Source organism: Bos indicus x Bos taurus, chromosome 12, assembly GCF_003369695.1.
Source record: "Bos indicus x Bos taurus breed Angus x Brahman F1 hybrid chromosome 12, Bos_hybrid_MaternalHap_v2.0, whole genome shotgun sequence".
NCBI classification, from domain to species: Eukaryota; Metazoa; Chordata; class Mammalia; order Artiodactyla; family Bovidae; genus Bos; species Bos indicus x Bos taurus.
In genome coordinates, this window is record NC_040087.1 from 32,971,058 (window position 1) to 32,997,820 (window position 26,763).

Below are 26,763 nucleotides of genomic sequence, written 5' to 3' on the forward strand. Positions count from 1 at the left end.
TATGCACAAATCAACCAATGTGATACACCCTTTTAACAAAATGAAGGATAAGAAATGTATGCAATAGATGCAGAAAAAGCATTTGACAGAATTCAACATCCATGTATCATAAACGTATCAATAAAGGGACTACAGAGGGAACATATTTCAACATAATAAAGGGTGTGTACAACAAGCTCACAGTTAAAAGTATACTCAGTGAAAACTGAAAAGGTTTTCCTCTAAGATCAAAAATAAAACAAGGATGCCTCCGCTTATTAGGGTAGCATTAAAAAAATGCTGCTTTTATTCAACTTAGAATTGTAAATCCTAGCCATGGCAGTTAGGCAAGAAAAATAAATAAAAGGCACCCAAATCAGAAAGGAAGAATTAAAGCTGTCTCTTTTGACATATGATATGTTATGTATGAATGAAGTCACTCAGTCGTGCCCGACTCTTTGCAACCTCATGGACAGTAGCCTGCACCAAGCTCCTCTGTCCATGGGATTTTCAAGGCAAGAGTACTGGAGTGGGTTGCCATTTCCTTCTCCAGGGAATCTTCCCAACCCAGGGATCGAACCCAGGTCTCTGGCATTGTAGACAGATGCTTTACCTTCTGAGCCACCAGGGAAGTCCACTATGTTATGTATAGAAAACCCTAAAGACTGCACCAAAAACCTGTAAGCAATAATAAAAAAAGAACCCAGGAAAGTTGCATGATACAAAACCAATATACAGAAATAAGTTGTTTCTAAAAATAAAAATAAATGTTTCTGAAAGCAAAAGTGAAAATTTCTGCCTTTTATTATCATTTCTGGTGACTTTACTTACACATAGCTGGCATCCATCTTGTCTATCCAAATAATGCAAAGATCTTAAAACTTTAAATCCACATTGCTTTGCAGTATTCATTGGACAGAAATGATCACCTACAAAATTTCCATTTGTCTTTAAAATGAGCATTATATTCATGATCATGATTAAAATGGTTTTTTTTTTTTTTTTTTTTTTTATCCCCAGCTTCTAGAACAGGGCCAAGCTCAGAGAGACTCAGAAAGGAGGGTGAAATGGGGCTGGATCTCCCAAGCACTTTGCCTATAGGGTGAGGAGCTGAACTGTATCTTGAGTGAGGAACTGGGAAATCTATGGAAAGGGGAGAAAGATGCTTCCAGCTGCCAGGTGAAAGATGAGAAGGCAAGAAAGAAGGCCCTGAGGCCAGGAAAGAGGACAGGGTGTGGCCATGGGGAGGGAAGGAAGGAGGCATCCAGGACAAGGCCCAACACCCTCACCTGGGGACTGGGCTCCCCAGAGGTGGGGACACAGAGGAGGAGGCCAACAGAGAATTCAACAGAGGCCAGACCTCACGGGTCTAGAATGTTGAGGTTGGACTTTATACTGAGAGCATTAGGGAATCATGGAAGGGTTTTGAGCAGAGGAAGAACCTGGGTTCAGAAAGATCCCTTTGGCTGCTCTGTGGTAGTCCAGAGGAGGAGGGTGGGGCAGAAACCTGGCAGGGAAGCACTGGGCCTGGGTTCTTCAGGAGCAAGAGGCTGGGCTGTCCCCCTTTACCTTTCCTCCCTCCCTCCTATCCTGCAGGCTGGCCCCGGCTCCATCTCCAGGTCTAAAATGGTTTTGAGTCTGGTTTTCTTTTTCATCTGAGGTATACATATATTGGTATATCAATACCAATCTACCTACTTAATGTTTTCTAGGTACTTTTAATGAGATTTCTTATGTCAGGAAAATGAACTTGGACTTCTGAATTTCTTAGGTTTGACGACTTGAAGTTTACTTTGCATATTACTATAGAATTTCATCTCCAGTGTAAAACAAAGAGAAGAGTATGGCTTCTGAAAGAAGTAAATATTAAAGATAGAATTCTTATAGATTGAAATCCTTGTTTTCTAAAAATTAATATAATTTGAGGATTTAAAGAGAAAGAATGCCATCTTTGCTCTCTAAATACATTTTAGGTTATGTCATTTATTATGCTAAGTTTTTCTTCATTTGAAGTGAAGTGAAGTCACTCAGTCGTGGCTGACTCTTTGCAACCCCATGGACAGTAGCCTACCAGGCTCCGCCATCCATGGGACTTTCCAGGCAAGAATACTGGAGTGGGATGCCATTTATTATGTTAAGTTTTTCTTCATTTAGTTCAATTTAAAATGTATTTCTTCTTTGTGTAGGTGGAATACTTATTCTCTGATAAGACAGGAACCCTCACTTGCAATGTTATGACATTTAAGAAGTGCAGCATTGCGGGTATAACGTATGGGTAAGTATTTTTATTGCCATACTCTGTTGAAAGTTCCCATTCTTTTTTCTTAACAAAATTAAGTAGCCTTCATTTACTCTAAAACTTATCTGAACTTCTAGTACTATAGCTATATCTGAATGAGATTGCAACTTAACATACCTTAAATGAAAACTTGGAGTGTTTTTATTTTCTAAAATACAGTTTACATCTACTTTTAAACATGATTGGAATTCCTAAAGAGTTTTATATTTATAACCTGTTCATCATATTTCCTCCCTCACTTTCTCTTAGAGATCTGTCAAGCAAAAGTGATGATGGTGCAAAAGGCTTAAGGTGACTAGACAACGTTCTCTCTTCCTTTGCCGGTGTTCCTTTTCCCCGGATGTTTTTTATCATGCTGGAACACTGACATGCAATCACACAGCCCCCATTGTTCAGACCCCCAGTGGCAGTTCTCAGGAAGCTCCCTTGTATGGATCTTTCCCATGTTTCAGAGAACCCAGATCTATTCTTCACTTTACTGTGTTGGTTGCAAATTCCTCTGCCTCAAAATCTATATACCTATACCATTTTCAACACAAGTTTAAGCGTTTTCTAACGCAGCGTGAGGTCTGGGAAGTTGTATTATTTGACGGGGCCCTGTGTGTTCAGTCATGTCTGACTCTGTGTGACCTCTGGACTGTAGCCCCACCAGGTTCCTCTGTCCATGGCGGTTTTCCAGGCAAGAATTACTGGAGTGGGTTGCCATTCCCTTCTCCAGGGGATCTTCCCAACCCAAGGATCTACCCATGTCTCCTGAATCTCCTGCATTAGCAGGCTGTTTCTTTTACCATCGAGCCACCAGGGAATTATAATTTGACAGAACACTGAATATTTACTAGTTGTAAGTGTGATTTAGGGAAAACAGAAGATGGGGCTATATTTCATTGGGTCAGTGTGATTGCTGACTGGTACTACCAGGAACTTATAGTTAAAATGAATCTTATCTGTTCTTCTTCAGTCAGTCTCCTTGCTTCATCTCAGACACCTACGAATTCAATGACCCAGCATTATTGCAGAACTTTGAGAATGATCATGTAAGTCTGCTATTTTCCCTCTATGTTGACAGGGTATTGCGATATAACTTTCAAACATACATATATTTTCCTAAAAGGAAAAGAGAGAGAGTCTTGAAAAGTTCTTGGTATTAAAATAGTAAGCAAGGGATTTAACATGATAAGTATGAGCTATGCCTTGACTTTGGAGAAGGCGATGGCACCCCACTCCAGTACTCTTGCCTGGAAAATCCCATGGACAGAGGAGCCGGGTAGGCTGCAGTCCATGGGGTTGCTCAGAGTCGGACAGGACTGAGTGACTTCACTTTCACTTTTCACCTTCATGCACTGGAGAAGGAAATGGCAACCCACTCCAGTATTCTTGCCTGGAGAATCCCAGGGATGGCGGAGCCTGGTGGGCTGCCATCTATGGGGTCGCACAGAGTCGGACATGACTGAAGCGACTTAGCAGCAGCAGCATGCCTTGATTTGAGTGTGAATGAATTCAGACGTTATATAGGAATATTATACTATGTAGCAATCTGTAAAATCCTATCTCTATCTGCTTTTAAACTCTTTTGGTTCTATAGCATGCAATCAATATCTTCACTTATCTATTTTAAGATATTGATCTAGCTGATGGGAAATCTTGATCTTTTTTTTTTTCAATTTTATTTTATTTTTTTAAATTTTATTTTATTTTTAAACTTTACAAAATTGTGTTAGTTTTGCCAAATATCGAAATGAATCCGCCACAGGTATACATGTGTTCCCCATTCTGAACCCTCCTCCCTCCTCCCTCCCCATACCCTCCCTCTGGGTCTTCCCAGTGCACCAGCCCCAAGCATCCAGTATTGTGCATCGAACCTGGACTAGTGACTCGTTTCATACATGATATTATACATGTTTCAATGTCATTCTCCCAAATCTTCCCACTCTCTCCCTCTCCCACAGAGTCCATAAGACTGTTCTATACATCAGTATCTCTTTTGCTGTCTCATATACAGGGTTATTGTTACCATCTTTCTAAATTCCATATATATGCGTTAGTATACAGTATTGGTGTTTTTCTTTCTGGCTTACTTCACTCTGTATAATAGGCTCCAGTTTCATCCACCTCATTAGAACTGATTCAAATGTATTCTTTTCAATGGCTGAGTAATACTCCATTGTGTATATGTACCATAGCTTTCTTATCCATTCATCTGCTGATGGACATCTAGGTTGCTTCCATGTCCTGGCTATTATAAACAGTGCTGTGATGAACATTGGGGTACACGTGTCTCTTTCAATTCTGGTTTCCTCAGTGTGTATGCCCAGCAGTGGGATTGCTGGATCATAAATTCGAACCCAAAACAATCAAGTAAATGGTAACGGGATCATACTTATCAGTAATTACCTTAAACGTAAATGGGTTGAATGCCCCCACCATAAGACAAAGACTGGCTGAAAACAAACAAAAACAAGACCCCTACATATGTTGTCTACAAGAGACCCACCTCAAAACAGGGAACGCATACAGACTGAAAGTGAAGGGCTGGAAAAAGATTTTCCATGCAAATAGGGACCAAAAGAAAGCAGGAGTAGCAATACTCATATCAGATAAAATAGACTTTAAAACGAAATCTTGATCTTCTTAAAAATAAAAGTGATCTTTGGGACTTCCCCAGTAGACTAGTGGTTAAGATTCTGCCTTCCAACACAGGGAGCATGGGTTCAACCCCTGGTCAGGGAATTAAGATCCCAAATGCCTTGGGGAGCAGCCAAAAATTAAAATAAATAAAAGTGATCTTTAAAATGTAAAACCTGTACATGTTCTTCCTTTGCTTAAGACCCTTCTGAGGACTGGTACCACATTTAAGTAGAATCCTGACTTACTACTGTGGTCCTCTCTCTGTCTCCAACCTCATTCTGTGTCATTGACCCCTACGCTCAAGATGCAGGAGCCACATTTATTTTGAAGCTCCACTAATGATGAATCTGTGTCCTGATTTTGGGTCCTGGGAAAGTGCTACAACCTTTGGTGTGTGCCACCACACATGTGAACACAGACCCACAACTAACCTTTCCATTTAGGTCTTAATTTAAACATCTAAATATGCTTTTTTCCCCTTATCAGTTCAGTTCAGTTTAGTAAGTCAGTTGTGTCCGACTCTTTACAACCCCATGGACAGCAGCATGCCAGGCTTCCCTGACCATCACCAACTCCCAGAGCTTACTCAAATTCATGTATATTGAGTCGGTGATGCCATCCAACCATCTCATCCTCTCTCATCCCCTTCTCCTCCCACCTTCAATCTTTTCCAGCATCAGGGTCCTTTCCAATGAGTTAGTTCTTTGCATCTGGTGGCCAAAGTATTGGAGTGTCAGCTTCAGCATCAGTCCTTTTGGTGAATATTCAGGACTGATTTCCTTTAGGATTGACTGGTTTGATCTCCTTGTAGTCCAAGGGACTCTCAAGAATCTTCTCCAACACCACAGTTCAAAAGCATCATTTGGTGCCCAGCTTTCTTTATAGTCCAACTCTCACATCCATACATGACTACTGGAAAAACCATAGCTTTGACTAGACGGACCTTTGTTGGCAAAGTAATGTCTGCAAAGCAAATTCTGCTTTTTAATATGCTGTCTAGGTTGGTCATAGCTTTTCTTCCCAGGAGCAAGCATCTTTTAATTTCATGGCTGCAGTCACCATCTGCAGTGATTTTGGAGCCCCCCAAAATAAAGTCTCTCACTGTTTCCATTGTTTTCCCATCTATTTGCCATGAAGTGATGGGACCGGATGCCATTATCTTAGTTTTCTGAATGTTGAGTTTTAAGCCAGCTTTTCACTCTCTTCTTTCACTTTCATCAAGGAGTCTTTAGTTCTTCTTTGCTTTCTGCCATAAGGGTGGTGTCATCTGCATATCTGTTATTGTTATTTCTCCCGGCAATCTTGATTCCAGCTTGTGCTTCATCCAGCCCAGCATTTCGCATGGTGTACTCAGCATCACCTCCCTAAAATAGGCCCCTGACTTCCCTATCACACCCCTTCCTTGTTTCTTCCAGCTTTGTGAACACCTGTGTCCCCAAGGAGAACAAACATCCCTAGAGAGCAGGGTCTTCTTGTTCCCTGTGGTCGCCCCAGCCCCCGCCTCTCCCCCTGACTCAGTCTCCACTCCACAAACACATTCTGAATGTGTGGTATGGTTTCTAGCCAGTGCCTTACTCTGTATGGACCTGAAGCGAAATCTCACTTGGTACTTATATATATATATATATATATATATGCAGATTATGTAGGACTTTTGAGTTGAGGGGCAGGTTGGAAGAGACTCATTAGCCGTGTTCCTTTCTTACAGCCCACGAAAGAGTATATAAAGGAATTTCTTACCCTGTTGTGTGTGTGCCACACTGTTGTTCCAGAGAGAGAGGGAAACAACATAAGCTACCAGGCCTCCTCTCCAGGTAGGTGCTGTGTGCCCGTGAACGCCTGGCAGGCGGTGAGCCCACAGAGGAAGGGGAGCCATCACGGATCCCCAGTTGTGCCTGCCTTTCTCCTTCCCTGAAATTCTTACCTGTTTGGGGCATTCGTACACAGCTCTGAGCCACTTTGAAGCTCTGGGGCTCCCACTCTCCACATACCCCATACACCCCCAAAGTGCCCAGAAGGCTGGCAGGGCGTGGTCTTGGAGCAGGGGCTTAGAAGCAGGTTACAGGGTAGGCACAGGGCAGGTTAAGGCCATGCAACATTTTATGGAAGTGCTACTAATGTTGTAGAGAACAGAGAAGACCTCAGTGAGCAGGAGGAAAGTGTTTCAATTCCAGGCTGGTGGATTAGTCCCACTGACCGAGGCCCTGCTTAACCAGATTTCCTCTACTGTCAACACTCTGTTACCTAGAAGCACTGATAAACGCATTTGGCTAAAAAACCCCAAGTTCTAAAGAATGACATGATATTTTACTGCTGGAGAAATCTGTATTAAATTAAATATAATGTTAATACACTTGCTCAATCTCCATTAATACAGGCCTTTTATTGACAGATGAAGCAGCTTTAGTGAAAGGAGCCAAGAAACTTGGCTTTGTTTTCACTACAAGGATGCCGAACTCGGTCACCATAGAAGCTGTGAGTAATACTTGATATACTTTCTAGCGGTTTACATGCACCTGCTCATCCAGAGACACACGTGTACAATTTTTCTAATCATGCTGATTTTAGATTGGAGAGGTGTTTCAATCTTAATCTGTTGCTATAGGAAGCACTTTTGTTAATACTGTCCAGGTTGCAAACAATATTCTTACCAGAGGAGGGCACTGTCATCTCATCAGACTTGCAGGAAAGCTTTATTTTGAAAAAGATATGTATTTGGAGGGTGAAACTTGTTCATGATTGGGAGAGTGAGTGACTTTGTGAGACAAATACTTTTTTCCTAAGGTAAGAATATGTTGTCTTATTTTCCTGTAGATGGGAGAAGAACTCACATTTGAAATTCTTAATGTACTGGAATTTTCTAGGTAAGCTATCTTTTTGATCTGTATGTGAATTTTCCAGGGCTCTTCTTTGACTATTCAACTGAGATTTGGCTGTAAATGAAAACCTAATAACAGAATCCTGAAATTCTAGTTAGCTTCTATACACCCTTGCATCTCAGTTCAGTTCTTGCTTCTCTAGGCCTCATTATAATAATTGTTTTAATTGGAATACTCTTCTCTGAGGCTTGCTGCTGCTGCTAAGTCGCTTCAGTCGTGTCCAACTCTGTGCGACCCCATAGACGGAAGGCCACCAGGCTCCCCCGTCCCTGGGATTCTCCAGACAAGAACACTGGAGTGGGTTGCCATTTCCTTCTCCAATGCATGAAGTGAAAAGTGAAAGGGAAGTCACTCAGTCGTGTCCGACTCTTAGCGACCCCATGGACTACAGCCTACCAGGCTCCCCATCCATGGGGTTTTCCAGGCAAGAGTACTGGAGTGGGGTGCCATTGCCTTCTCCATCTCTGAGGCTTAAGCATTTCAATTTTACCAGGATTTTCTTCTCCCCGAAGGATATCCTCCTCCTCTCTTTTGGCCATCATTTCTATGAACCTCTTACTTCTCTTCCAATCTTGGACATCTTTTTCTTGATCAGTATTATTCCTGAGGGAAAATAAAGTTCTTTTTTTTGAAAGAGCTTGAAAACATGGAGGAATAATGACTGAGAGCCCAGCTGGTCTGTGGGACATGTTCAGAACTGTCCTCTGAGGCCCACGGTGACCATACCACGTGGAGGACTTGCAGTTGGGGCTCAGTTTAAATGACCTTCCCAATGTCTATAAGCAAATATGTGGCAGAATCAGGTTTGAAATTCAGGTCTACTGGTTCCAAAGTCCTTGGTACTGTCAACCAATCTGTGCCTCCAGAGGTGAAAGAAAACTTGCTGTTTGGTTGTTAAGCCGCATCCAACTTGTTATGACCCCATGGACTGCAGCACAGCTGGGTTCCCTGTCCTTCACTGTCTCCTGGAGTTTGCTTAAATTCAAAGAAAAGTTAAAGAATTTTTTTAAAAATGTATTTTCATCTCCACGGCGTGCATTGCAATGTATAAAGCTAAAAATATTTTTCTAGAACACTGTTCAAGGAGTAAGGTGGCCTTGATGACCGCCTGTTTGTGCGGCCTCTGCTCCAGTCATGTTGAGGGCGATAAAGAATATTGAAGAGTATGACTTGATGGGGACTGTGGTGCTCCGGGAGGTGGCGGTTTACCTCTGGGGCCTGGGAGCCTGTGCCGGGAGGTGGGGTTTGGGCTGGTGACTGAACGGTGGAAGGAGAGTTAAGAGTGGGCGAATGACCTGGTGAGGGGGAAGGACTGTCTTGGCCAGTTTACCGTGACCGTGTGTGGAGGACAGAGGTGAGAGGAGATCTTCAAGCCGATTTGGGCTCCTAAATCAGGAACAAAAGCAGTGAGTTTAGGTTCTATGATAGCTATAACACACACACACACACACACACACACACAATCCAGAGGGTTTTGAGATGGAACTATTCATTCAAAAGATTCTGGCATCTACCGAGCCAGCAATTTAACATCTCTGTGCAGGAAAACAGGGCCAGAAAGGTCTAGTTGATGAAGATGGTGTGAGGACTGAAAAACACACAGGACCAGGCCTGCTTTCACCTCCTCTCATCAGTTTTTAATCATTATATTAAACGCATTACACGTATATAAAGTTTGTGTATTTTAAGTAATATACGTGTTGTATAATGCTGCTGCTGCTAAGTTGGGTCAGTCGTGTCCGACTCTGTGCGACTCCATAGATGGCAGCCTGTACATGTGTATATATAATACATAAAGATGTTACATTATATATACATCATGTGCTATATTATAATAGTACATATTAATCTAATATATCCTAATATAATCTATTGTATATACTTGGGTCAGTAAATTCCCAAGGAAGAAAAGAATAGTAGTAGACAAAGGTGGAGATTTATAATCAGAATCTCAGTTAAAGGAAGTCTATAAAGAAGGAAGAAGAGGAGGCTGGCAATAAACGTGCCAGCCTTTTCAGCCATAGGCAGCTGTGGATTCTAACAATTAGAGTTCTTCTGACTTTGAGTTTTTGCTTGAGTGGTAGCTCCATATACTGAGGAAAGCAGAAACTAACAATGCTTTTGATATTGTTTTAGTAATAGAAAGAGGATGTCTATAATTGTCCGAACTCCTGAAGGACGGCTCCGGCTCTACTGCAAAGGGGCTGTAAGTACTGGGATTCATTATTATGTAATGAATTTTAAAATGTCGTTACTTTGTATGTGCTGTTATCACTGGTGGTTGACAGCATTAGATTGGAAAGTCCGTCTCAAGGCCGTCAAACCCACTGAAATGCCACCAGAATTTTATTAAACTTTGATGTCAGTGAAAACGTGCCATCACTCAGTTATTTTTTTGAGAACCAATGATTTGCAGTTTTGGCTACAAGTAATGCTCTTGTGACCATTTGTTTGCAACTCTCTCTATGCACATATAGTTTTATCTCTCACTGGTAAATATCAAGGAGTAAAATTATTGGATCACATGGGAGCTATATATCAACTTCTTAAGAAACCACCAAGTTGAAGTTACATTCTTACCAGCAGTTGTTGCCAACATTTGGCCTGGTTAGTCTTTTTAATTTTGCCGTTCTGATAGGTGTGTATCTCACTGTGAGTTTAATTTACATTTCCATGATGACTGATGATAGCAAACATCCTTCCATGTGTTTGTCATCTGTGATGAGGGTTCCCAAGACTACTGCTGTGCTTTCGGTGAGTCTCTAAAAGGATTCATGGGACTTAGCACATAGTCATGGACCTGAGGTGGAAATATTATTCATAACTTCAAATTCAATTTCTTTAATAATATAGAGCTCTTCAGAACATTTTTTCTAATTAGCTAGTTAGCTTTGATTTGTGGTTTTTATAGAACTTTTCTATTTCATCCAAGTTGTGGAACTTACTTATTTCATCCAAGTTGTGGAATTTTTCCTAGTTGTGGAAAAATTGTTCATCACAGTCTCTTTACTGTTTTAAATTTTACTTATTTATTTTTGGCTGTGCTGGTTCATTGTTGTGGATTACTCTCCAGCTGCAGTGTGTGGGTTTCTCATTGCCATGGCTTCTCTTGTGGTGGTGCACGGGCTTAGTTGCTTCACGGTAGCTGGAATCCTCCAGGACCAGGGATGGAACCCGTGTCCCCTGCATTGGCACACAGATTCTTAACGACTGGTTAAGAAACTCTTAAGACCAGGGAAGTCTTCTTTGTTTTTTTTCAATCTTCGTTTTTGTTTATGTGTGAACGTGTGTCTTTAAAATGTGTTTCTTCTAGGAAGCATGCCATTGGTTCTAGTGTTTTAAATCTGTTCTGGAAATCTCTGCCTTTTAACTGATGTTTAGCCCATTTATATAGTATGGTTATCTATATGACTAGGTTTGAATATATCATCTTGCCATTTATTTTCTCTTTGTCCCAGTTATTCTTTTCCCCCCATATTTCTTTTTTATTTTATACTTTCTTTTGGATTACTTGAATTTTTTTCCAATTTCCTTGTTTTAAAGTTTTTATTTTAGTAGTTGCTTTGTGGCTTATAATAGGTATCTTTATTACATTTCTCCTTCAAGTGATATTATATTACTTCACATATAGTGCAAGAACCTTACAATTCTATATTTCCATTTCTCTCTCCTAATCCTTCTGGTATGCTGGTCATACATTTTAATTTTACAAATGTTACAAGCTTCACACTTTACAGCTAATCATTTTGTCCAATTTCTTAGAATAAAAAGAACTAGATAATGAGAGAAATAATGTATATATATATATGCCCATGCCAACACCATGTTCATTGCTTTTCAGACTCATATTTCCATCTGGCATAATGATCTTTTGTCTGAAGGAGTTCCTTTACCATATCTTACAACATAGATCTATTGGTGATACATTTTTTCAGTCTAAGTCAGAAAGAAAATATTTATTTCATCTTTATTTTTTCTAACCTTTTGAAGTAAATTTTTGCTGAGTATAGACTTCTAGGCTGACCATTTTTTTTTTCTTTCAGTGCTGTATAGACTTCGCTTTACTGGCTTCTCACGTGCATTGTCCCCATGAGATATTTGCTCTGTTCCTTGTCTTTCTTCCTCTGTATGTAACATCTTTTTTTTCCTGGAATTGTGCCTTCACTGGGGCTTCTTGAGCTCCTTCACTTCTATGAGCTATAACAAAAAAATGATAAAAGTTTTCATAATTCAGATGATCAGGCTTAGATAAGATGTTAATCACAGTGTGTGTTTCTGTGGCTTTTTTTCTATAGGATTCAGTGATTTATGAGAGACTTTCAGAAAATTCTCTCTTTGTGGAGGAGACATTAGTCCATCTGGAAAATTTTGCTAAAGAAGGTAAGTGAAAATTATTTAGAATTGAGTTCCCTTTTGTAATGCTGTCCTTAACTGTTGAAATTATACCTCAATGCGTGCTCGGGGGAGCTTGCTGGTATGTGAGACTTTGTATGCCTTCTGTTTGGTTAAAAATAAATGGTTCAAAAAATAAACAAATAAAAATAAATGGTTCCCCAAACAAGCCCTGTCCAGGCAGTATTATTATTTTCCCTTTCTTCCCCTCCAACAGTATTTTGTGCTTAGTTGCAAACACTAAAATGTATGTTTTTACTGTGGGCTCTTCCTTGATTCCTAAAGCAGTGTCTTCAGTCTATTATCTATTTCTAGGCAGAGGATGAGATGCTTGGATGGCATCACTGACTTGATGGACATGAGTTTGAGCAGGCTCTAGGAGTTGGTGAGGGATAGGGAAGCCTGGCGTGCTGCAGTCCATGGGGTCCCAAAGAGTCAGACACGACTGAGGGACTGAACTGAACTGGAAATATAGAGAGGTTTTTGGGGGTTTTTTTGGTTTGTGTTGTGTGTTTTGAAGTTAATCATTTTGTGTATAACTCAGAATGCTGGCATAGTTGATATTTTCCTGCATTCTTTTATCCTTCTGATTTTGACTTATCACCCATCTCTTTATGAAATATATTCCTTGAGTGAGTTTTGAAGAAGAACAACATCCATTGAAAGGTTTATAGATGCTTTGAAAAGCAAAGAGTAATACTGATTAAGATTACCTTGAAAAGTATAGTCTACTTTCTCTTTTTAGTTTACAAACTGCTGCTTCCTACAGACACATGTGTGTCTTATGTGAGAGTATGGATATTTTGCAAGTTTACATTTTGGATCTTTTAGTAGTCTCTGAAAATATACCTGTGCTGTAGGTTGGTTACAATAGGTAAAAGCATATGGGAATTATATTGATCACAACTTCTATAGGTCTTCTGCAGAGAGCTGTGTGTGTGTGTGCTCAGTGGCTCAGTCATGTCCAACTCTTGGGACCCCATGGACTGTAGCCCTCCAGGCCCCTCTGTCCATGGGATACTGGAGTGGGTTGCCATTTCCTCCTCCAGGGGATCTTCTTGACCCAGGGATCGAATCCTTGTCTACTGCTTGGCAGGCAGCTTCTTTACTGCTGAGCCACCTGAGAAGCCTGTTCTGCAGAGAACCAGGAAATTCTCAAGTGTTTGAATGTTTTGCCAGAATTAACCTAAAATATTACAATCCGATTTAAAATTTTTTTCAGGCATGTCATTGTAGTTCAGTTCAGTCACTCAGCCATGTCCGACTTTTTGCGACCCCATGGACTGCAGCCTGCCAGGCTTCCCTGTCCATCACCAACTCCTGGAGCTTGCTCAAACTCATGTCCATCAAGTTGGTGATATCATCTAACCATCTCATCCTCTATTGTCCCCTTTTCCTCCTGCCTTCAATCTTTCTCAGGGTCTTTTCCAATGAGTCAGTGCTTCACATCAGTACCCAAAGTATTAGAGTTTCAGCTTCAACATCAGTCCTTCCAACTCAGGACTGATTTCCTTTAGGATTGACTGGTTTGATCTCCTTGAAGTCCAAGGGACTCTCAAGAGTCTTCTCTAACACCACAGTTTATAAGCATCAGTTCTTCAGCGTTCAGCTTTCTTTATGGTCCAACTCTCACATTCATACATGACTCCTGGAAAAACCATAGCTTTGACTAGACAGACCTTTGTTGGCAAAGTAATGTCTCTGCTTTTTAATATGCTGTCTAGGATGGCCATCATGGGAAATAGATGGGGAAACAGTGTCAGACTTTATTTTTTGGGGACTCCAAAATCACTGCAGATGGTGATTTCAGCCATGAAATTAAAAGACACTTACTCCTTGGAAGGAAAGTTATGAGCAACCTAGATAGCATATTCAAAACCAGAGACATTACTTTGCCAACAAAAGTCTGTCTAGTCAAGGCTACGGTTTTTCCAGTGGTCATGTATGAATGTGAGATTGGGACTGTGAAGAAAGCTGAGCACCGAAGAATTGATGCTTTTGAACTGTGGTGTTAGAGAAGACTCTTGAGAGTCCCTTGGACTGCAAGGAGATCCAACCAGCCCATCCTAAAGGAGATCAGTCCTGGGTGTTCATTGGAAGGACTGATGCTAAAGCTGAAACTCCAATACTTTGGCCACCTCATGCAAAGAGTTGACTCATTTGAAAAGACCCTGATGCTGGAAAAGATTGAAGGCAGGAGGAGAAGGGGACAGAGGATGAGATGGCTGGATGGCATCACTGACTCAATGCACATGATTTTGGGTGAACTCCAGGAGTTGGTGATGGACAGGGAGGCCTGGCGTGCTGTGATTCATGGGGTCTCAAAGAGTCGGACACGACTGAGAGACTGAACTGAACTGAACTGAGGATGGTCATAGTTTTTCTTCCAAGGAGCAAGCATCTTTTAATTTCATGGCTGCAGTCACCATCTGCAGTGATTTTGGAGCCCAAGAAAATAAAGTCTCTAATTGTTTCCATTGTTCCCCCATCTATTTGCCATGAAGTGATGGGACCACATGCCATGATCTTAGTTTTCTGAATGTTGAGCTTTTAAGCCAACTTTTTTACTCTCCTCTTTCACTTTCATCAAGAGGCTCTTTAGTTCCTCTTTGCTTTCTGCCATAAGGGTGGTGTCATCTGCATATCTGAGGTTATTGATATTTCTCCCGACAATCTTGGTTCTAGCTTGTGCTTCATCCAGTCTGGCATTTCATATGATGTACCCTGCATATAAGTTAAATAAGCAGGGTGACTATATACAGCCTTGATGTACTCCTTTCCCAATTTGGAACAAGTCCATTGTTCCATGTCTGGTTCTAACTGTTGCTTCTTGCTCTGCATACAGATTTCTCAGGAGGCAGGTAAGTGGTTTGGTATTCCCATCTCTTGAAGAATTTTCCACAGTTTGCTGTGATCCACACAGTCAAAAGCTTTAACGTAGTTGATGAAGCAGACATAGATGTTTTTCAGAATTCTCTTGCTTTTTCTGTGACCCAGAGGAGGTTGGCAATTTGATCTCTGGTTCCTCTGCCTTTTCTAAATCCAGCTTGAACACCTTGGAATTCAAGTTAATTTTCTGTTATCTCAGCATTTGTTGGGCTTACTTTGATATTGGAAACTGAAGCCTCTTATTCTTTCCTTCATTTGACAAATAGTTATTGAGCATCTATATAGTGCCCTGCAGTGTTCTCAGCTTCCAGGGCAGAAGTGAAGAAAACATAGACAGCTAATGTCCTGCGAGAATATGCCAGTGATAGATGATGTCATGGGGTGAGGAGTACTATGGAGAGAAAATAAACAGGGAAAAGGGACAGAGCAACGAGGTGCTCTCTGTGTAGGGTGAGTTAGGTAGAGCCCGCAGGAAGGGAGAATGACAAGCCCTCAGGAGAATGCGTTCTGGGTGTAGGATGTGCAAGTCCAAATGTCGGGGAACACGAGGACCAGCGAGGGTACCACAGTGAGCAAGGACGAGGGGAGGAGGGAAGATGAGTAAGAAGACCAGGTGGCACGAACGCCTTTATTGTCCCATGGGCTCTGAAATACTTTTGGATTTTGTTTTCAAATTCTCTACTTCTATCCAATCACTGGAAGCCTCACCAGGTGATCTCTCTCTTGCAGGTCTGAGAACTCTCTGTGTTGCCTACATAGACTTAACTGAGATAGAGTATGAGCAGTGGCTGGTCATGTATAAGAAAGCCATCACAGTGGTAAAAGACAGAATGAAAACTCTGGAAGACTGTTACGATAGTATTGAAAAGGTAATGTACCCCGTATGTGTTGTCCATGCCAACACATTTGAAGAAAATGAGCTTATCAGTGTAGTCATATCTTGGTGTCATGTTAAAAGCTCAGGTAATTTTTTTTTATGAAGTATACATCTGTCTTATTGTATCGAGAATTCATAAAATGTCTTTTAAACTATTCAAAATATTTCTCCCTGTTTTGAATCATATCCGAGTCACTTCAGTCTTGTTATCCTCTGTATAGTTTTACCCACATGAAAAGAAATACATGTTTATTATAGAAAAATAAGCTAGAATAATATATAATAATCATCTGAAATGTTGGGCTAATGACTGAGTTCCAGTCTCTTCCCTTTGTTCTTTTGTGTGTTTTATATATTAGTATTCTATTGTATGTATTTATGTGTGTGTGTGTGCTCAATTGCTCAGTCGGGTCTGACTTTTTATGACCCCATGGACTGTAGCCCACCAGACTCCTCTGTCCTTGGAACTCCCCATGCAAGAATACTGGAGTGAGTTGCTATACCCTCCTCCAGGGGATCTTCCCAACCCAGGGATTGAACCCATGTCTCCTGCATTGGCAGGTGGATTCTTTACCACTGAGCCACCTGAGAAGCCCCTAACTTAACCTAACCCTCATTTAATTGGTATATTTAGACCACTATAAACATTTAGGCCATGTTTATAGTGATGATTAGTTTAATATATACTGTATTTGTAACTGTTTTTATTTGTTCCCACTTTTTAAAATTTTTTCTTCACTCTTTTCTGCTTTCTTTGGTTCTAATTGAGCACTATACATGATCTGCTTTCTTGCTCTCTTTTTTAGTATATCAATCATACTTCCTTTAAAAATGTTTTTAGTGATTGTCAGAGTTTGAAAAGTCCACTTTTAAGTAACACTGTAACCACTTCTCTCTGGTGGTAGGCCAATACTTCACAATAGGAAGAAAAACTATAAAATAAACCATCTGGTGATAAGAGATTTATGGAGAAAATTATGAAATTTTTCTTACAGACAAAAGTAAGGACCCATACATGTGTAAGGGTTTATATATTATATGGTGGTGGTGGTTTAGTTGCTAAGTCGTGTCTAACTCTTGCGACGCCATAGACTGTAGCCCACCAGGCTCCTCTGTCCATGGGATTTTCCAGGCAAGAATACTGGAGTGGATTGCCATTTCCTCCTCCAATGGAAATTCCCAACCCAGGGATTGAACCTGTGTCTCCTGCATTGGCAGGTGGGTTCTTTACCACTGAGCCATGAGGGATGCACTATAGTGAAATAGGGACAAACAAATAGACCAGTGGAAGATACTAGAAAAAATGTATGAGTGTATGCACATGTGGGACTTTGCATAATCAGTTATTAGATGGCATGTCTTTTATCAAAATTTGCTCTGTTTATTCCATCTTAAAATATTATCTTTACACTTGATCTTAGCCAAAAGGCCAAGAAACGATATATTTTTATCTTTAATTAGCAGTAATGACTATCTTTTCCCAAAAACATCTAGAAGTTTCTACTACTTGGAGCCACAGCCATTGAGGATCGCCTTCAAGCACGTGTTCCAGAAACGATAACAAGTCTATTGAAAGCGAACATAAAAATATGGGTCTTGACAGGAGATAAACAAGAAACTGCAATTAACATAGGTAAGAGACACAAAGAATGTTTTTTAAAAGCCTGGTTGTACATGTATCCTAAATATGGCCTACAGTTAAGAATGTATGGTTGAGCTGCCTTCAAGTAATAGTTTTTTATTTCTTCAGGAAAGTACAGAGCAGTGAAATCTTGCCATCATGTGGTACAGAATTCAAACAAACTAAGCAAAGCAAACTCTTAATCTTTCCTTCACTGTCTTGAAACAATAGATTGCAGAATGCCCATGAGTCATATATAATTTCTTGTTCTTTTCCTTTGATTCTTGAAGTTATGACATTTTTTCCCTAATGAAGTATATATTGGGTTGGCCAAAAAGTTCGTCTTGGTTTTTCCATAAAATCTTACAGAAAAACCCGAATGAATCCGAATATCTGTGTTTGAATTGTATGTTTATTCATAAACATTTTAATCATTATCAAAATATTGAGTTAGTGTTTTTTTCCTAAGCTCTGATGTCACTTGTTTGACTTTATAGTTTTATTATTATTATTATTATTTCACTGTTTGATGGTATGTTAGGGTTCAGGTGTGTGGAAAAGGAGTTGAGCAACTTCCCTGGTGGTCCAGTGGCCAAGACTGCACTCCCAATGCAGGGGGCTCGGGTTTGATCCATGGTCAGGGAATTAGATCCCACCTATGGCACCCCACTCCAGTACTCTTGCCTGGAAAATCCCATGGGTGGAGGAGCCTGGTAGGCTGCAGTCCATGGGGTCTCGAAGAGTCGGACACGACTGAGCGACTTCACTTTCACTTTTCACTTTCATGCATTGGAGAAGGAAACGGCAACCCACTCCAATGTTCTTGCCTGGAGAATCCCAGGGACGGGGGACCCTGGTGGGCTGCTGTCTCTGGGGTCGCACAGAGTTGGACACGACTGAAGCGACTTAGCAGCAGCAGCAGCAGCCACAACTAAAGAGTTTGTATGTCACAACTAAGACCGATTGCATCCAAATAAATAAATATTTAGAAAAGGAAAAGGAGTTTTAAAATCAACTTTTAGCCGTGAATATGTAAATTTTGATCATAAGAAGGGATTGAAATTATTATTTTTTTCATGATTATCATGGTATCCAGCTCTGGTTGGATTAACATGTATTATGAAATGACCCTGTATTCATCAGACACCCTTTAAACTATGTTTCTGCTAATTTGTCTACTCTATATTCATTCATTTAACAAATATTGAATGCTTGCTATGGTGCCAGAAAATTCTAGGATCTGGGAATGAAAAATTGAGTAATAAAGTCTCTGTCCTCAAGGAACTTACATCTACAAGACAAGACAAAGAATTAACAAGCAAATCACCAACTGTTGTAATATTATTGCAGTAAGTGTTAAGACTGAAAACAAAGCAGGGAATAGTCATGGATAGAGGAGTAATGAGACAGAAACACATTAGGGAGGTGACATTTGAGGCAGAGACCCAGATTGGAAGAAGGAGCAATCACTGGGAAAGTTTCAGGCAAACGTATGGTGAGCACATGGCTCTGGTGTCTTGTCTGAGCAGCAATGGAAAGGCCAACATGGGTGGAGTGTGGGGAGCAAAGCAGAGGTGAGAGCTTGTCAGGCCGCAGGAAGAAATGTGTAGGGTTTTGAGCAGGAGAGTGATATAATTTGTGTTTTAAAAATATCTTCTTGTTGTTGTGTGGAAACTGGACTAAATGGAAGGCAAGAGGTCATTTAGGACACCTTTGTAGAAGTCTATACAAGAGATGGCAGTCATTTGTACTGGGATGTAATGGGGAATATTGAGGAGGACTCCATTTGATCCTTGAATCACATGATTTGGACTTCATGGGTCCGCCTGTACTCAGATTTTTCCCCCCCAATGGCACATATGACAGTACTGCACCATGCAGAACCACAGATTGTTGTTCAGTTGCTCAGTTGTGTCCGACTCTTTGCAATCCCATAGACTGCAGCACGCCAGGCTTCCCTGTCCATCACCAACTCCTGGAGCTTGCTCAAACTCATGTCCATCGAGTCACTGATGCCATCCAACCATCTCATCCATCCTTTCTCTTCCTCTTCTCCTCCTGCCTTCAATCTTTCCTAGCATCAGAGTCTTTTCCAATGAGTCAGTTCTTCACATCAGGTTGGCCAAAGTATTGGAGTTTAGCTTCAGTATTAGACTTTCCAATGAATATTCAGGACTGATTTCCTTCGGGACTGGTTGGATCTCCTTGCAGTCCAAGGGACTCTCAGAGTCTTCTCCAACACCACAGTTCAAAAGCATCAATTCTTTGGCACTTAGCTTTCTTCATAGTCCCACTCTAACATCCATACCTGACTACTGGTGATTGAGTCAGTGATGCTATTCAACCACCTCTTCCTCTTTTGCCTTCTTCTCCTCCTGCCCTCAATCTTTCCCAACATTAGGGTCTTTTCCAACGAGTTGGCTCTGTGCACCATGTGGCCAAAATATTGCAGCTTCATCTTCAGCATCAGTCCTTCCAATGAATATTCAGGGTTGATTTCCTTTAGGATTGACTGGTTTGGTCTCCTTGCTGTCTAAGGGACTCCTTGCAGCCCAAGAATCACAGATATGGAGGGTTGATTGTAAAGATACATGTGGATTTCTGACTGTGTGTGGGTTAGCAGCCTACCTCCACCATTTTTCAAGGGCCAGTATAAATCTGGGGTACATTTGGTGGGTTAATCTGTCAACCCTCATTGATATGACTGCAGTGAGAGTAGATGACTGTTTCAAAGAGTTTTGCTGTGAAGGGAGCAGAGATCTAGGGTGGTAGCCCGAAGAGAACAGAATTGATGAAGTGTTGGTTGTCTTTGAAGGAGCTATTTCATCTCTAAACATCAGTTTCCTGCCTGCAAATTGGGGATGATAATAGTTTTTACTTGATAGAGTTGTTGTGAGAATGCCTTGAGGTAACTCCTGAGTTGTTGTTGCAAAACACTTAGCAAGTCCTCTGGGAATGTTAGATATTAATGTACTATGAAAGACTCACAAAGCAGGTCCGACCACCATGCAGTCACTTATCCATCCGGCAAACATTTGGAAACATACCATCCACATGCTCTCCTTTTTCCAGCTCTCCCACGTTTCTGCTTTAATGTGCCTTGCCATGTTCCTTGAGAACCATGCACTCAATGACCACAGTAACTTAGTGCGTATCTTGTGAAGAGGCTCAGCTGGCCCAGCACCATAAAAAGGGACAGTTGCTTTCTTACCACCTTCCTCAATTACATCTTTGCCAGGCCCACTACCTGAAACCATTGGTTTTACCTGAAACTTGAACAGTCTCTTTGGCTCAGGACTGAAACTCAACCTAGATGAGACCCAGCAGTTACTGTTAAAAGCAGAGTTTTTATCCTTATAGAATGAGACTTATTTTTGTTACCAGAAATCTACAATTCACATGAAGGACCCCTTACTCAGAATAACTGGATCGTGTTAGATAACTGCTTTATTGAATTGTGCCCATTTTCAAACGACTGTTTCATAACCATGGTGCCTTTGAAAAAAGAAGGGAAACTGTCTCCAGTTTCTTAGGGCAGGGATCGAAAACACGGGGAAGAACCGGCAGGACTAGAGTGAATGGCAACACACACATGTAGTGGGCAGAGGACAATCATACATGTGTAGGGGAAAAGGCAACACACATGTTGGAAGGGGAGTCCATGCGGGAGCCCTGGCCCCCCTGGAGGGGCAGCCAGAGCAGCCACACCTTCTGGAAATGAGTACCCACTGTTGGTACAGGTTTTTAGCTCTTAGAGGATAATTGGAATTCTGTGCTTTGATTTGAAATATCCTGATTTATAACCGTTGCTTAATGTGTAACATGTTGTAAGGGCAAAACAGTACATGTCTGTTGACTGAGTGCAGCTTGCTATCCTCTGACCTTAAGTTCTGAGTCCTAGATTGGACTTTGCTACTGCTGCTGCTAAGTTGCTTCAGTTGTGTCCAACTCTGTGCGACCCCATAGACGGCAGCCCACCAGGCTCCTCTGTCCCTGGGATTCTCCAGGCAAGAATACTGGAGTGTGTTGCCATTTCCTTCTCCAATGCATGCATGCATGCTAAGTCGCTTCAGCCGTGTCCGACTCTGTGCGACCCTATGGACAACAGCCCACCAGGCTCCTCTGTCCACAGGATTCTCTAGGCAAGAATCCTGGAGTGGGTTGCCATTTCCTTCTCAGATTGGACTTTACTGCTCCCCTTAGAGGCTACTCATGCAGAGGAGACCAGTTGAAAGATAGTCAGTCAACTTTGCCTAGTGTATGCTGATATAATTTGTTTTCTTAGAGGCTTTCTGAGCTCTTGCTTTTTCCCCCAGAAAAGCAATAGCCTTTCATTAGAGAGCTTTCGTGTTCCTTTTATGAGTTCAAATGGCTGAGGAATAATTCAAAGAGAAAAAAGATTGAGAGCTGGTTCTGAGAGCCAACATCATTGAAGAGAAGTGCATAGCAAGCATGGTGGTTGAAAAGTCAGGCTTCAGAGTTATAAAGACCAAGGTTTGAACCTGAATCTTCTGTCTCTATAAGCCCGTGCCTTTGTGGACTTTTCTAATCATCAGTTTTCTCGTTATTAAAACGGTCACAACACCTCTGCTGGTTGTGATGATTACAGGGAAGGGAGTCTGTGAAGGTTTTTCTAAGCTGGTGTATTGGATAGAGTGAGGGCTTCGTAGATGTTAGCTCCTGCCTTTATGAATATTGTGGCAGTTTTAACTACCATCATCTCTCCAGGAGCCAAAGTTGGCTAAAATGGTGCAGTTAAAAGGCTACATATAGTCTTGGACACCAGTTCCAAACAGAATTTGGCTAAGAATTTAGCAGGAGGCTTACTTTCAGAAACAAATATGTTAGGATTGTTTTTTGTCAACAGCAAGAAATGAAAACAGAGGTTACTGTCACACATTTTTAACATATTTCCTAGACCAGCTTCTAGTTCTATTCGCTTCTGAAAGTTTTCTAATAACATGATTTGACATGGATCTGCGGTCTCTTGACCTCAGCAGCATATGTACTGTTACATTTGGTTTACCAATGAATGTGTGCGTGGCTTTTTTTCTTTTGTGTTAGCTTTGCTTCCTTGGGTTTTAAGAGACTTATCACACATTCTGTTGTAAATCTTCCTTTGCACCCAGCATAAAGCTGGGTGCCAGTAAGCACTCAGAACTTGCATGCTGATTTGATTTGCATTTTGGTCATAACACATGGAAACTTTACAGCCTTTGTTTGGATTCAGCCAGTGCGGGCAGCAGTGGCTTCAGGGAAGAGGGCTCCTCATGGGGGCAGCACCAGGATCCTTGGTGGGAAGCTGGCTTGCCCGCCTATGTCTGGTTTGTGTCCCTGAGCACCTGCACAAATATTAACTTTCTAACCTGAGTGATAGGACAGGAGCTGCCGGCATTCAGGCAGTTAACTTCCCCAGTAACTTATTACACAATATAAGTGGACATTACAATAAAACATGTCAGGAAGTCACTAGAATTCTTTGAAAAGCTTAGTGTATCTAGTTTTGAAAAATATAGCAAGGCAAAGCGAATACCTACAAGTTTCAAAATCGAAATTTAATGACAATCATATTCTATGGAAAAGAACACCTTAGATAGGAAGTGTCAGATAAACCAACAATGAAGAGCCTTGAAAAATTATTTTCTCCTTGTATTTGTGCTGACTACAGTGGAATACATACATATAGGCATTTTGAATTATATACAAACCAGGAGGCTACTTTTGTTATTGAAACCTACACAAGTTTCAGGAAATTTCAAAGAAAACATTAAAATGATATTGTATAAATTTATACTTAAATTAAATTCCAACTCTCATAAAACTGATTTGTATGAAGATTTAAATCATTTTAGAAATTTTTTCCCATAAGAATCATCAGTTATAGATGTACAGAAATTTAATTTTCAAAATTATCAGAAATTTATCCATCTGCAACCTCTTGCTCAGTTTTTGCGCTGAGCCACTGGGCTTTTAAATAGTCATGAGGCAGAAAGTATGATAAAGGGAGAACATAAATAGACTTTTTTTTTTTTTTAACGAGCTCACGTAAGGCACTGGAGCCTTAAGATATATGACATCTAAAAGATATATGACACCTTTATTTCTTTCTTTGTAGCTTATTCCTGTAAACTGTTATCAGGTCAAATGCCTCGTATCCAATTGAATGCAAATTCATTAGAGGTAAGTACTTTTTAAATATATATTTAATATGAATGTAACCAACTTGTTACTTGAAGGTTACTCAACTCCTTAAAACCTACATAAGATTGCCATTAACTCCCACTCAAGTCCATTGGGAAGTCTAGGTTTGTCCCAAGATTCTTTTCACAAAGCTAAAATTCTTACTGGTTTTCTATTCCTTGTCATCCGTGGCTCTCATTATTCTTCCCTCTGTGTTAGTCTAGTCCTTTAATCACCACCACCCTCCCACCCCCCTGGTGTCACACCAAATCCAGGACTCAGATCCTTCATTTTTATAATGGAAAAAATTTTGTCTGTATAGCAGTCATTATGAAAGTTTGAAAAGATCAATGCATTTACATTGCAAGAATGAAAGGAATTTGGAATCCAATATTGAACATCCTTACCCTTAAAAGGCTAGTTTTATGAAGTATTTTTTACTGTATAATTTTCTTAGACTCATTTTAAAATAATTTTAAATAGATTTCATTTATTCCTTTTCTGACACACTTGCTTTTTTAAAAAATGTAGATCTGAGTTTCCGACATAGATCGTTATTCTTCTAAAATCTTTTAAAATATTTCTTACGAAGCAGATCTGCTAGTGAGGAGTTTTCTCAGTTTTAGTTTGAGAAGGTTTTTATCTCTCTTTCACTCTGAAAGATAATTTCCTTGGATATAGAATTTGAGGTTGGGATTTCTTCTTCTTTCAATACTTTAAATATTTTACTTTACTCTCTTTTTGGCTGCAAACTTTCTGCCGAGAAGTCTGTCATTTACCTTCATTCCTCTACAGTTAAGGTCTTCCCTCCACTCTGGATTCTTGTAAGATTTCCTCTTTGTCTTTGGTTTTGTGTAGTTTTATTATGACATGGCTGGGTGTAGATTTTTGGCATTTACCCTGCTTTGTGTCTTCTGAACTTCCTGGGTCTTTGTTTCGTGTCTGTAATTAATTTTGGAGTATTCTCAGTTATTAGCACTCAAACTTTTCCTTCTGTTCTCTATTTCTGTTCCTTCTGGTATTCCAACAGCTTGTATGTTAGATCTTTAGAATGGTCCCACCATTCTTGAATATTCTGTTCTGTTTTTTTCTCTTCTTTTCCTCTTTGAGCTTCAGTTTGCTGCTGCTAAGTCACTTCAGTCGTGTCCGACTCTGTTCGACCCCAGAGATGGCAGCCCACCAGGCTCTGCCATCCCTGGGATTCTCCAGGCAAGAACACCGGAGTGGGTTGCCGTTTCCTTCTCCAATGCATGAAAGTGAAAGGTGAAAGTGAAGTCACTCAGTCGTGTCCAACTCTTAGCGACCCCATGGACTGCAGCCTACCAGGCTCCTCCATCCATGGGATTTTCCAGGCAAGAGTACTGGAATGGGGTGCCATTGAAGTTTCTATTGACATTTCTTCAAGTTCATTAATTCTTTCCTCACCTGTTTCCAGTCTACTGTTGAGTCCATAAAAGATATTTTTCATTTCTGTTACAGTGTTTTTCACAGTGTTTTTACAGCCCTTTGGGGGTGGTGTTAAGGTATGTGGGCAAGGAAGTGTTCTACAGTGAAGTAAAGTCACTCAGTCGTGTCCGACTCTTTGCAACCCCATGGACTGTAGCCCACCAGGTTCCTCTGTCCATGGGATTTTTCAGGCAAGAATACTGGAGTGGGTTGCCATTTCCTTTTCCAGGAGATCTTCTCGACCCAGGGATTGAACCTGGGTCTCCCACATTGTAGGCAGATGCTTTACCATCTGAGCCACCAGAGAAGCTCTATAATCTTACGTTAAATCTCAGTCTTCAAGAGATACTGTACCCCTTTGTCTTAAGTGTTTCTTAGTGCTTTCTTTCTCCCTTTAGGTGGGACAAGGAGACCACATGGGGTTGGAGTTGGGTAAATGACTTTCCCTCCAGGTGGGATAAGGCTCTGGTAAAGTTTTTAACCTCAGAGGCTAGGCTTTTGCGATGGAGAATGCTCTGGGCATATTTCCTTCTCTCTTAGAACCTTGATACCCAATTTTATGGAAGTTCACCCCATTATTCTGTTCCCATCTTTAAAAAATTTCCCAAAATTTCTCTGAACTTCCTCTTTGCTATTAGCACTTTTCCATATTTTCCAAGTAAAAATTCTCCTACTTATACGCCTTTTCAAAAATAGCTTTATTGAGATGTAATTCACATGGCATAAAATTAACCTGCTTAATATAATTTAAGGGATTTTCCTGTATTTACAGATACATGCAATCAATGGCAGCATCATTTTAGAAACTTTTCATCATCTGCAAAAGAAACTCTGTACCTTTAGCTGTCATCTCCCTGACCCTCCTTGCCCCACCCCTAAACAACACTCCTCTAGTTTCTGTTTCAGTGAATTACTTATTTGGGCTTTTATGTTAATCAAATCATTTAATAGGCAGTCTTTTGTGACTGGCTTCTTTAACCTACCATAATGTTTTCAAGGTTCATCCATGTTGTACCAGGCATTAGTACTTCATATCTTTTTTAATAGCTAAGGACTATTGCATTGTATATATACACTTTATTTATCAATTCATCAGCTTGTTTCCACTTCTAGGCAATTATGAATAATGCTGCTGCTTGTACATTCATGTACAAATTTTTGTGCAGACATGTTTTCATTTCTCTTGAGTGTATATACACTGATAAGTGGAATTGCTGGATCATTCACTGACTCTGTGCTTAGTTTTTGGAAGAATTCCTGGACTATTTTCCCAAGTTGCTGCACCATTTCACATTCTGACCTTCAGTGTATGAGAATGGTGATTTCTTCACATCCTCATCATCACGTTATTATCTGATTTTTAAATTCTAGTCATGCTAGTGGGTATGAGGTGGTATCTTATTGTGGTTTTGATTGGCATTTACCTGATGACTAATGATCTCAAGTATCCTTTCATGTTATTTATCTACTTTTAAATTTAATTTTTGTGAGATTTTCAAAGGGAACAAGGAGGTACACATTAGCCTTAATCTACTATCTTTTTAAAAAATTTTATTTATTTTAGTTGGAAGCTAAT

The 26,763-nt window shown here is 40.5% G+C and overlaps 1 protein-coding gene across 1 annotated transcript in view; it reads left to right on the top strand.

The window, feature by feature from the left end:
• LOC113902098 (phospholipid-transporting ATPase IB-like) overlaps positions 1–26,763 on the top strand; it is a 100,837-nt gene that overhangs the window by 39,906 nt on the left and 34,168 nt on the right. The window contains exons 14-23 of the mRNA XM_027557070.1: positions 2,166–2,254; positions 3,237–3,312; positions 6,612–6,717; positions 7,296–7,378; positions 7,718–7,767; positions 9,919–9,988; positions 12,078–12,162; positions 15,793–15,932; positions 17,435–17,573; positions 23,677–23,741. Of these exons, the coding sequence (XP_027412871.1) occupies positions 2,166–2,254; positions 3,237–3,312; positions 6,612–6,717; positions 7,296–7,378; positions 7,718–7,767; positions 9,919–9,988; positions 12,078–12,162; positions 15,793–15,932; positions 17,435–17,573; positions 23,677–23,741 (903 nt within the window). The remainder of the gene's footprint in view (positions 1–2,165; positions 2,255–3,236; positions 3,313–6,611; positions 6,718–7,295; positions 7,379–7,717; positions 7,768–9,918; positions 9,989–12,077; positions 12,163–15,792; positions 15,933–17,434; positions 17,574–23,676; positions 23,742–26,763) is intronic.